The sequence below is a fragment of the Anthonomus grandis genome, chromosome 3, assembly GCF_022605725.1.
Source record: "Anthonomus grandis grandis chromosome 3, icAntGran1.3, whole genome shotgun sequence".
In the NCBI taxonomy this organism is placed as follows: Eukaryota; Metazoa; Arthropoda; class Insecta; order Coleoptera; family Curculionidae; genus Anthonomus; species Anthonomus grandis.
The window spans coordinates 44,862,863-44,875,687 of NC_065548.1; the positions used below are offsets into that span (position 1 = coordinate 44,862,863).

A 12,825-nucleotide genomic window follows, 5' to 3' on the forward strand; every position below is an offset into this window, starting at 1 on the left:
CATGTCGGAGAGTCATTTTCATTGTTTTCGGCGGACATGTTCGTTATAAGTAAGTAAAACTCGTAATTCGTGAAAATACACACTTAGTTACTATATTGACCAATAAACACGAATTACACACAATTACACTAAATAAATAAATAAACTAACGTCTATAACTAAGTAAAATAATAAAAGTACTGTCGCGAATAAATAAGAACTAGTGATCCGAAGCCGGTCTATCTATCAACTGTTCTCTCAAAAGACTGCCTTTTCTTTTCCTTTATGCTTCTCCAAGCATTCATTCCCGGCTTCGTTCCACTCTCTCGACATGTCTTAAAAAATATTGAGTCCTGTCCTTTATTTTATTTCTAAATAAACTTCACTAAAAATCAACATGAACCCAGACTCATAAAAATAATTAATGGACGGCCGTACCGCCGATCGTTGACAGTAACTTAACACCAAAACAAATCCTTATCTTAATATTCTTAGAAAAATACGTATAGCCGACATACATTATAATTATTTTATTACTTATTTTATTCTCCATAAGTCCAAGTCATACACCAATAACCCAACCTACAACTCACAAACCTCTGTTGTCTTTTGTCTTGTCTTTGTGACATCAATAGGCAATTTCAAAGTATACCCTGGTTATATACCTGACATACGTAACTGCGATATTTTCCTTCTCATCCCTTATCACAAGACTGCTACTTTAAAAATATATTATGCCTCAAGTAAAATATTGTATTTAAGATTTATTGGATCTAGATCGGATTAAATGTAACAATCTATTATTAAGGAGTCCAGAGACTTCCTAAATTTAAAAACATATCTTTATTCAAAGGATTACTTACTAATGGTTTATTTTGCTAGAGTTAAGAGAATTATTACACGCCACTCTCCATGCTGATATACGATAAGAGGCTGACGAAGGCAATACTCGTATTGCATCGTATATTCCTAAGTAATTTAATGTTTGTCTTCCTATTTCTTAAATGTTCATATCATGTTGAAGGCTAAAAAGTTAGTCGTAAAACCGTTATCTGGGGCAGCGACCCTATCTTAGCACCAAGGTCCTTGGGTAGTAGACGTCTCGTAGTATCGAGTCTCTCTAACTACGAGCTACGGATCTAAACAAGTTCACCATGTTTGGTAACCTCGATTAATAAAATCCTTCATTATTAGAACCTTATCCAGTGGATTTTGGGGTGCCACAGGGTACAATGTAAAATGTACTAAAGGACCCACTTTATTCCTTATATGTGTTAATAGACAACCTATTAACAGATATACAGGGAGAGGTGGTTTGTTTTCCAAATAATACCGCAATACTTAAGAAAACGGATGGAAATAGATAAAGAACGTAACCGTAAAGCAGAAATTGTATTAAAGGAAGTTAAAGAATATCTTGATTATAAATGTTTAACCATAAATGGAAGCAAAACTATTTTTGTGTGCTTCTTGGTGTGCAAATTTAAAGCTTTTTCTCTAAATACCTTGATTTTACATAAATGTAATTGTCTGGATCATACTTAATGTCAATGTGTGCTCAAAAAACAGCTGAAATTAAGTAACACCTTGACATAATGATTGACTCTAATTTCAATTAATTTTCACATACAAATTTTATTTTTAAGTGAGTGAGTGATCTTTTATGCCTTTTTTTATTTCAGAATCTATGAAGCAATATGACTTATTTAGCATGCTCAACATGAATCCACTTCAACTGTTAACAACTATGACAAATATGTTTGCGGAATCAACTAATGCGGCTTTGCACAATGACAAAATTAAGAAGATGTTCAATGCTAACCAGAAATTTGATGCCGTAATTCTTGAGCAATTCAGTAACGATGCTCTAAAAGTTTTCGGCCATATTTTTGACTGCCCTGTTATAGTATTAAGCAGTATGGGAGCAAATGCGTTTGTTAATCCACTAGTTGGCAATCCACAACCGGTTGCCTATGCTGGTCATTATTTACTGGGAGATATTTCAAATGATTTATCTATCAAAAATAGAGCCTTAAATCTGCTTTTTCACGTGCAAGATTTTCTTGTGACAAACTACTATGTTTTGCCCAAGCATGATGAAATCATTAGGAAAATATTTCCGAACGCACCTTCCATTTACGACCTGAATACTAATGTATCTTTAGTGCTACTTAATTGCCACACCAGCCTTTATCCAGCTTTACCTTTGGTCCCTAACATGGTTGAAATCGGAGGTTATTTTATTGATCCACCCAAGAAGCTCCCAGAAGACCTGCAGCAGATACTTGACAGCGCTAAAGAAGGACTTGTATATTTTAGTATGGGCTCTAACTTAAAAAGCAAAGATTTACCTAAAGAAAAGAGACAAGCTCTGTTAAAGGCTTTTGGAAAACTGAAGCAAAAAGTGTTGTGGAAGTTTGAAGAAGACTTGCCTGATAAACCTCCAAATGTCGTTATTAGGAGTTGGTTGCCCCAACAAGATGTTTTAGGTAAGCAGCAAATCTTATAATAGTTAGTAGTTAGTTTAATGACATTACGCTTCATACATACCTGTAGTAAATACGATTAATTATAGCGGTAACCAGGCGAACCAGATAGCCGAAAAAGGCATCAAACTCCTCATTATCAGCATTTTCTGGTGACCAGGCACCTATACAACTTGAACCCTGCAGCCCTGCTTTACCAGTTCCTCTGGGACGTTATACTTTAGTACAAACGTGGAGCTCACCTTTCCAAACGTAATAACCCTAATGTCGACTTTGCTATCCGAGCAAATTCCAACTGTGTTGCGTATTTTAAAATGTTTTGTCCGCATTTTAATACAGCAAATACTTCAGATTGGAAGATAGATATTCGTGGGATGGGATACTCGATTCCGTATTGAGACAGATCCCCCAACGGTAAAGAAGAGCGTTCTGTACCCTTCAGAGAAATGGAAGAAGAAGAAATGGCGTGCTCTGAAGTTTCAGACCGCCTGGCAGTAGAGGAGGATTGAGGGAGAAGAGGCCTATTAATTTTGTTTAGTTTTTCAGTTTGGATAATATTGGTCGTACACGTGAATCGGTAGTAGCAATCCAACCAAGCAGAGCTTAGATACTTTGTAAGTTCGCCCAGTATTCTACAGTTCCTGACCATGTTATTAGACCCATGCTAAAAAATCACCTTTTTACCATTTTAATTACACAACACGTTCATTATTAGATAATTTAGTTAAAATATGAGAAAGTATATATTATACAATCAGTTTTATTCAAGAAGTAATAATTAACGTTGGATTAAAGCATTTATGTTTATGAAATACGATTTTTCGCCGAAATAAGTATTTTGTATGGCCACCTTTAGCAGCCAACACGGCTGCTATACGACGAGGCATGCTGTCAATGCGATTCTCAATTTTTTTCCTGAACTCTACGTCATTTTGGTTGGTAAGACAGGTGTCAATGAGTACATCAATCAGATCCTGCTTGGTTGTATGAGCATGCTTAGAAACTTCACGTTTTATAAAGTCCCAAATATTCTCTATAGGATTCATGTCTGGACAATTTCCAGGCCAGTCAGGCATATGTTTTATAGGAATATGTAATATGTTTTTTCTCTAAGTACTTTGATGTACTTTGATATACGTTCAGAACGGTGGCACAGTGTACCATCGTGCATAAAAATAAATCTGAATTCATTGTACCTTTGACGATGCCCTGGACCTTTCATACTTATTACAGACCATACAATAACCGGAGGAGGATGTTTCATTTGTGAAACAATACAATCTTTCTTGAATTTCTCATTCGATCGACGCCCAACAAACTGAGTCTTTTTAACCAATACTTGAAAAGTGGATTCATCTGAGAAATTTACCTGTAAAATATTAAAAAAACTAAAGATTTTTACAAATTGAATATGACATTAAATATTGAATTTATAATTTATAGAAATATATTTTAAAGTCATCCTTTGTGAATTTCTTATACTTCTGTCCATCTGTAACGTTTTGTCATCATAGTTGGTATGAGCCTAGGTTTGCGTGCCGGTCTTCAGGAAACCAGACCTTCTTCAGCTAATCTTCATCGTATTGTTCTTATAGAAACTTATATACCTGATTTAATAATCTGTTTTTCCAAAATATTCAAAGGCATTTTTCGATTTTGGATGTATATGTCACGAATTTGCTGGTTGTCCTCTCGGAAGTTATTATGTTACGCACCTTTGCGCGCCAAGGTCAGCTCGCCAAGATTAATATTTTTTTTATATGCTTCACTGAACTTCGTGAGAAATTTAAAATTTCAGCTATATTATACTGGCTCAGGTTTTTAGCCTTCAACATACCGGCAATTTGGCCAATTTTAATAGGGGACAAATCACGTCGTTGATCTATTCTAAAAATAACATAATTATTACAAATCGCTAGAGTTTTACAATATTTTCATAAAAATGTGTTAAGGCAGCAATAAAAACCTACTTCAGCAATGTTTGTGTATTTCACACAATAGAGCCTCTTGCAATGTATTTGACGTTTATTTATTTATTTAAAGTTTTTATTACTGCCATCTGGCAGCAGTTCACACATAGATATGTGTGAACGTGGTGACTGTATGAGCAATTACATAAAATATTACCATATACAGGGTGTTTCAGAACTATAGGATCAAACTTCTGAGGATTGTTCAGTGCAACAGAAGAATCCATTTGAGTATAGGAACCCATGTCCGGAAATGCGTCACTACGCCACTACGGCCCTAAGACGCGTTAAAATTTATAAAAAACATTAATTACCTAAATAGGATCTGCATTTATTTTTACCTTTTGTAAATGATACCATAACAACAATTGTTTAAAATCAACGCTTATCAATGTCAATTCTCAATGTCATGTTTAAACATTTTATAGCTTACGATTTTTAAACATTTATTGCTAATGGAAAACTTTACCAATCAAGAATTGGCGGATATGCCATACGGAGCAACAAACTTCAATGCACGAGCAGCATCGCTGTTGTATCATGAACGTTATCCCGAACGACAGCATCCGGGATACAAAGAGTTTATTGCGGTTCATCGGCGGCTCGCTGAGACAGGCATGTTTAAGACCAAGATGCATGATACTGGTGTTGCTCGAACCATAAGAACGGTCGAATTTGAAGAAGAGGTGCTTCAGCGAGTTGCCGATGAACCATCAAATAGCACACGTGACGTCGCTAAGAATATGAATACGAGTAACGCTTCTGTCTGGCGGGTACTACACGAGCAACAACTCCATCCTTACCACTTCCAGAAAGTTTAAGGTATGACTGCAGCCGATTATCATCCTAGAGTTCAATTTTGTCGATGGCTTCTGGATCACATCATTGCACAACCAAATTTTTTACGATATGTTTTGTGGACCGATGAAGCCTCTTTCACAATAGACGGTATTTTTAATAGTAGGAATAGCCATGTTTGGGACGAAGAAAATCCTTATGCAATTTTTCCAAGAAAACATCAGAATCGTTGGTCTGTTAACGTATGGGCAGGCATTGTTGATGATTATTTAATTGGGCCATACCTTCTACCGGAACGGTTAACAGGACCTATTTATCTGCGTTTCTTGGAGGAAGTTCTCCCAGAACTCCTTGAAAATGTTCCACTAAACGGTAGACAGCAAATGTGGTTTCAGCATGATGGAGCGCCGACTCGCTTTGCTGTACAAGTACACGAGCATTTGGCTCAGCGGTTTGGGCACTGTTGGATTGCCAGAGGTGGAGCAGTTTCTTGGCCTCCTAGGTCACCCGATTTAACGTCGCTCGATTTTTCTTGTGGGGATATGTAAAGTCTTTAGTCTACGAAACTCCAGTAGAATCAGAGCTAGACTTAATTGGACGAATAACAGCAGCATTTGAAATCATTTAAAACGAGGATCAAATTTTTAGTGTAGTCCGCCGAAATCATGTGCGGCGTTTAAATTGATGTATTGCGGTTGGAGGAAGACATTTTGAACAATTGTTGTGATGGTATCATATACAAAAGGTAAAAATAAATGCATAAGATCCTATTTAGGTAATTAATATTTTTTCTAAATTTAAACGCGTCTTAGGGCCGTAGTGGCGTAGTGACACATTTCCGGACATGGGTTCCTATACTCAAATGGATTCTACTGTTGCACTGAACAACCCCTAGAAGTTTAATCCCATAGTTCTGAAACACCCTGTATAATAAACTAAAAGTTTTACCAACAAACGTCAACAGACTTGCAATAAAACAACATAAAATGGGGTGAAATATTTATTTTTCAGCATGTGTATTATGGCTCATGGCCAATCATTCCTAAGCACGTTGCCTACATACTTTGGATTGAGCTGAAGGAGAGCAGAGAAAAAATGAGGCGAACACGGACATTCAGAAGGAAAAACAGCAGGACAAGTGCGGCAGATACAAGGCTGAAGAAAGAGAAAGCAGAAGCGCGCGTAAGAATGGCAGAAGAAAGCCTTGATTCTAGACCGACAATCGATTATTGACGAGAGTATCCCGCGGCCTTAATAGTTTGATGATTCTAGAGATTCAGAGCCCGAAAACCTCTTTGCTCAAAAGAGATATTGAGTAAAGGCCTTAAGGACTGAAATAAATACCTTCTATTTCGCTTAAGCGTCAACTCAAAAAGGCGATAGAGCATCTCAAAAAATACTCATGTCCAGAAATTTTAATTTTGTCAGCCAAAAGTTCATCAAATAGTATAGTACTGCCAACTATTTTTTAAAGGTGGCGCGCTGCCAGAAGCACCTTTGGTGATAACAGCAACCGGAAAATAGATTATTGGTAGAGGGTATTTTACTAAGGCTTATATTACAAGCTGCCAGTACTATACTTATTTATTACTTTTAGATGGAAATAAAATTCCTGGACGTGTATTTATAGAATTTTTTCTGAGATGTTCCATTGCTTTTTTAGTTTGGCGCTTTAGAGCTGAAATAGAGGTTATTTGTCTTAGTCTTTGAGATCTTTTTCAAGAGAGCTTTTTCGAACCTTTATAGTCAAGCTATACTCTTGGTAATAATCGATGGTCGGATTTTGCTTTTTCTTTTTGCTGTTTTCCTTCTAAGTGTCTGTACAATTTTTCCTCTGCTCTCTTTCAGCATGATCCAAGGTGTGTAAGCATTGCGCTTAGACATGAATAGCTATAGGATGTAATACACAGGGGCAAACGTTCCGTATAAAATACCGAGCGACATTTTAGAATATTTAGCCTTACCCAGGGTTTTAAGTTTTGCTCGGGTGGACCGCTACTTCCGATTTACTCATGGAACCAATATGAATCAAACTGAAAAACTAAACTAAATTAATAAACGTCTTTCCCTACGATCTGCCTTCACTCTGTCATCTGTCAATCTGTTTCAGCAAGAAATCCAGTATCCCATCCCACAAAAGATAGTTACTTCCAGACTGCATTAAAATGCGGACACAACATTTTCAAATCCGCAATATAGTTAGAATTTGCTCGAATAGCAGAGCCGCCATTAAAGTGTAACGTCCTAGAGAAACTGCTAAAGAGGAATTGTAGGGTTCAACTTCTATAGGTGCCTGGTCACCAACCGGAGATGAACGAAAGCTTGAAAAAGACACGGAATTCTGTTAGTGACGGGTCTTTTAACCACTTCCTCGCCCTAGGTATTGCAAATAAGGCGGAGTGCATTTAATGTTAAGATGACAAACTGCTCACATATATGTTCATATTTTAGTTTAATTACTGGTTACTTGTTATTACTTCCCAAATAGCGGATATTTTTTCAATAGCTAATGTACTCCTTTATGTTCAATAACTTGTTGTATTTTTAACAGCGGATTAATGTCACGTGCGCTATTGGCTGTTTCGCAAAAGTCACCAGCTGAAGGCGTAATTGGTTGCACCCTCTGGTGTAATGATGTAATACTTTCTGCTTCGAAAAATAGGAGTCAAGTTCAAAAATAAGTCTAAAGGGTATCCTTACTTCTTTTTTTTATTAGCGATGAATTTAATGAAAAACATTTTCCAAATTTAAAGGAGATATCTCAGAAAATGCCGCATATGAAAGAATGAAATTTCACTATTGTACAAATTTTAATATAAACAGGGTGATCGATGAAGAAATGTCAATACTTCAGGTATCTAGTTAAGATCCAAAAATAAACATAAAAGTCTATACAAAGATGGGTCCGCAAGGCCTTGTAGCATTTTTTTGTTCCCTTAGCATCATCTTAAAAAAATACTACATACTTTCTTTTTATTTAGTTTACTTTAATTTGGAAAGAATATTGTTTATTAATTATTCTAATTTATTTATGTTAATCTCGGCAACATCGCTTTCGGAGGTATCCGTAATTTAAACAAAGTATGTACTGTGTGTTTCCTAAAAGCTCAAGGGACTTTTAAATAATTAAATGGACTCTTGAAGTACTTTTAATTTATTTCGACATCATTAAACCTGTTTTTTATATTGTGTTACATATTTTATTATTAACAACACAGTTTACGTTTGTATTTAAGTATTTTATTATCAAAAAATGCATAAACAAAATCCAGTCTAACTTGACCTTGCTTTAAACAATCAGTGCATATCGATCTTCGGGTTAAGGTTCAGAGTTGCCATATTGTGCTGGAACGGAAAAGCGGCTGATCTTATTATTTTCAATATTCAAAATGAATTAAAATCATTATCATTATTGATTGAGAATCATATCATTATTGAAGGATTTTGATAGGTCCTGGTTTATGTTCTTCAGTCGTACATAATTTTTTATGTAGATTTCCTAGCAGCTCTATTCCTTTTCCTGGTAAAAGGTACGTTGGCAACAACGGCAATGGTTCGGTGGTGGGAGGTCACCAAGCACCAAGGTGAACCTTGATGCCCATCCATCTTTCTTTTTGGCGTGCGACCGAAGATCTGACAAGTCGTTCTAATTTTGCCTAGAAAAAAGGGCGAATCAAGTAAAGTTTTCCATTTCGGGATGTGTTAATATTTTAAACTTACTTATTTTTCGCACTGCATCTACCGATGTAGTTTTCCTTTTGCTGACGGGCGTGGTTTATCTGATTTTGTGATTTTTGAGCTTTCCCATGACATCACGTAAGTAGCACGTGGTTCCTTTGTAAGTGTCTTTAAATCAGGTATTCCTTCCTTTATTTAGAGATTCCTTCGTTCTGCGTTGCTGCCCAATCAACTTTAACGAAGGTTGATAATTCTACGCCACAAAATATCTTTGATTGATATTTTTGCGGGGTCCTTCTTACTTATTGCTTAGTCCTTAGTCCTTATGTCATTTTGTCTACTTTTACCTGCCCCAACCACGTGATTGCTGCCATACTGCCTGACGCCAATTTCGACGCCGAGCCCTGCCTTCAATCTTTGCTGATAGCTGTCATACAGTTGACGGTGTCATACATCACGCTCAAGGCCGAGTCAACGCCTTGACGCAATTTTCAACGCCGAGCCCTGCCTTCAACCCTTGCTGCTTCCAGACTGCTGACCTTCATCCTCATCCACCTAAGGCCATGCCTTCAGACCTGTCAATCGCTGGATAAAGCTTCCCTAGCATTCCTACGCAGTAACGCTGAGTAGGAAGTGTTTAAGCTGCGTGGCGGAGTTGGTAAAATTTCATCATACTTATATGAACTTGGTTTAATGATTTATTTATTCTATTTTGATTGATTGTGGTATTTATTTTTGTTGGTACACATATTTTGATTTATAAGTAGCCCTGTGCGTACTGTCTATTTAATCCTTTTTTCCTGCGCAGAGAATTCATGAATTTTCCCCAGGTTTAACGTAATATAATTAATGTCATATTCCCATTTTAATTTAATATAAACCCATAGAGCTACACGTTCTCTTTGTGATATTTGAGTGTTAGTATCACTATTTTCAGTATCTTTTTTATCCATTTTTTTTATCACTATCACACCACCATTTGTAAATAGTTGTAAGTATTTTATTGACCGCACGGAATGCTATGTTTCAGTTGACATCTAGGGTATAAAATAAATTTTGTTAAAAAATTAAAATAAACCGTTTCACTTGAAGTTGATACCAGTCCAGACTATTGCTTAAAAAAAAAAAAAACATAATTAAGTTTCTTGATTTACTTAATTATAAACAACATCTTTAATTATAAAATTTAAATAAACTTTAATTAAATTAAGTGGCGTCCAAAGATGAAATCAGTAAGTATAAAAAGGGAGGGATGATCTGCCCACCACCACGCTCACCAGACTAAAAGCTGCCGTGCATTTATGAGGCAAAAAAAAAAAATATCCATAGGGTAGAAAAATTGCCACAGCCTTCTTTTCCGAAACACAGGGTATTAAGGTTTTTATTTTTTCAATAAAATCTATGGTAATGTAAATACTGGAGTAAAAATTCGTATCCATGGCTTTTGAAATTACTTAATTTTAAATTACTATGCAGATGATTTCTTAAAAATGATTTCTTTTATCAAAAAGTCTGGGACCACTTCGGGTCGTCTAATTGGCCACCTAGATCGCCAGACCTAATCCTTTGGATTATTGCCCTTGGAGGAGGTTTCAATTACTGGTATATTCCACTAAAGTAAATACAAGAGAAGCATTACTGGATCGGATAACAAATGCAGCACAAACTCTTAGAAATTCGCCCACAGAACTATCCACAGAACAATCCGAGCTATTTACCACAGATCTCAGATATGCTTAGATATAAATGGTAGAATTCTTAAAAATTTTAAAACCTAAATTAATATTTTGTTGAACATACATATTATTTAGGTATACACTTTGTTAGATTTATTTTTAATTTTGCTATAATAAATCAGATGCGTCATAATTGTTTTAAATCTAAATATTTCGAAAACGGTTATACCTTTTTGACGTAAAAAGTGACAAAAGAATGATTTAATTTACTTAAAAATGTAATACTGAGCCGTACCAAAAAGTTATGATCATTCAAAATAGTAAAAAATTATTATATAGGCTAAGTATTGACATTTCCTCTCAAATGACCCTGTATAATTTTTGTATTGACCTAATTTATTAAAACTTACATTTATTAATATTTTTAGCTCATCCGAACGTTAAACTTTTCATTACACATGGAGGACTTCTTAGTACCACTGAAACAATCTACCATGGCGTGCCAGTTCTTGCTATTCCAGTATTTGGGGATCAAAACCTCAATGCCGACCTAGCTGTTTCCAAAGGATTTGGATTAAAACTGCCATATAGTAGTCCCGATTTTAATGAGGAAACTTTATCGAGACTTTTAAATGAGCTGCTAGGCAACCTAAAATATTTAAAAAATGCGAAAATTAGATCAAAACTTTACCACGATAGAACAATGAAGCCTATGGATACTGCAGTATACTGGATTGAATACGTCATCAGACATCGCGGAGCCACTCACTTAAGGGTTGCAGGAATTAGGTTACCATGGTATAAATACTTTATGGTAGATGTTTTGTCTATTATCATCATCTGCGCTGTTGTGGCTTATATGGCATTGAAATTTGTAATTAAAAAAATTTGTTGTAAAAGGCGTCAGACGAAACAAAAGACCAGTTAAAAAAACTAGTTTTAAGTAGACCTCTAGGCTGTAATATTTGTCATTAGTTGATATTGTAATATCATGTATCACTATTTATTCATTGGAAAAACATTGTTGGTGTTATGGAATTCACAAAGGCATTTATTTTGTTTCTGAAATATGTTTAGGCTACACACAGAAAATAGCTTTAGGTTATTTTAAGAAATTCTTTTACTCATTTATGGTACTTTGGCTTTTTCCATTGACATCTTCCTTATAAATGCATTATTTGAAGATAATTTGTGATTAAAGAGTTAATATTATTGGTTCTGTTTTTTCTTTTTTTAATAATTTAATAAACTCACCATAATAATTAAATGTTCAAAAAATGAAAAAAAATCAACTAAATAATATTGGGTCCTTCCATAACAAAGTAACATATGCTTACTCCTGGGGAATCCCCAATAATTGAAGAGTTCTAATAAGCTCACGACCATTCGTACACTGTATTAAAACTTTTTTGGGAATTAAATTGTTTATTGAATTAGAAGTTTTTTTGACGATCATTTAATTGTATCATCGCACACGGCCATGGCACAGGCATTAGTGGTTTTTGTTTAGAGTGTCCATCCAGTGCTCAAATATTTACAAAAAGTTTGCTCCTTGCGTTTACATATCCCACATAGACTAATTAATAAGTAGCCTACTTACCACTATGAGATTACTGATTTATTTGGTCATTTGTTATTACATATACGGTAGAATAAGACAAGTCGGGAGAAGAAACTGATAATCTTAACTAACTTATTTAAAAAAACAAAAACTATATACAAAAAAAACCTAATTACACACATATAAAACTTAGAAACTATAATAATCACAGAAGTACTAACAAACAGTAAAAAGTACAAACACTAACTAGGCAGAAGTAACTTTCAGCATGTTACTAAATTCTAAAACAGCAATAATAATAAATAATGAAAAATACAGTCTAGAGAGTTTGCTGCATATCTCGTCAATTTGAGAGCGAAAAAATAAGTGTTGACTATTCGCAGACAACTGAAACAGTATTTAAATTTACAGAAAAGCTGTGAGCATCCAATTCACATTCTTTGAGAAACTTATAATGCGTTTAGTTTTTTCTAAATTTATTATAAGGTGATTTCCCTCATACCAATCGTTAAACTTTTTTATAATAGAGTCTCGATTTCCTCCATTCTTTCTCCTGTAACTATAATAGTAGTATAGTCTGCGTACATAAACAATTTAACATCGCCAATGAATTCTGGGAGATCGTTAACATATAATAAGAATAGCAACGTCCCCAAAGTGCCACCCTGTGTAGTTCG

At 35.1% G+C, this 12,825-nt stretch overlaps 1 protein-coding gene across 1 annotated transcript in view; it reads left to right on the top strand.

Annotated features, from left to right (window-relative positions):
• LOC126733735 (UDP-glycosyltransferase UGT5-like) overlaps nucleotides 1-11,799 on the top strand; it is a 29,989-nt gene extending 18,190 nt beyond the window's left edge. Inside the window, exons 2-3 of the mRNA XM_050437120.1 lie at nucleotides 1,662-2,468; nucleotides 11,016-11,799. Of these exons, the coding sequence (XP_050293077.1) occupies nucleotides 1,662-2,468; nucleotides 11,016-11,515 (1,307 nt within the window). The 3' untranslated portion in view covers nucleotides 11,516-11,799. The remainder of the gene's footprint in view (nucleotides 1-1,661; nucleotides 2,469-11,015) is intronic.
• The last annotated feature ends 1,026 nt before the right edge of the window (nucleotides 11,800-12,825 follow it).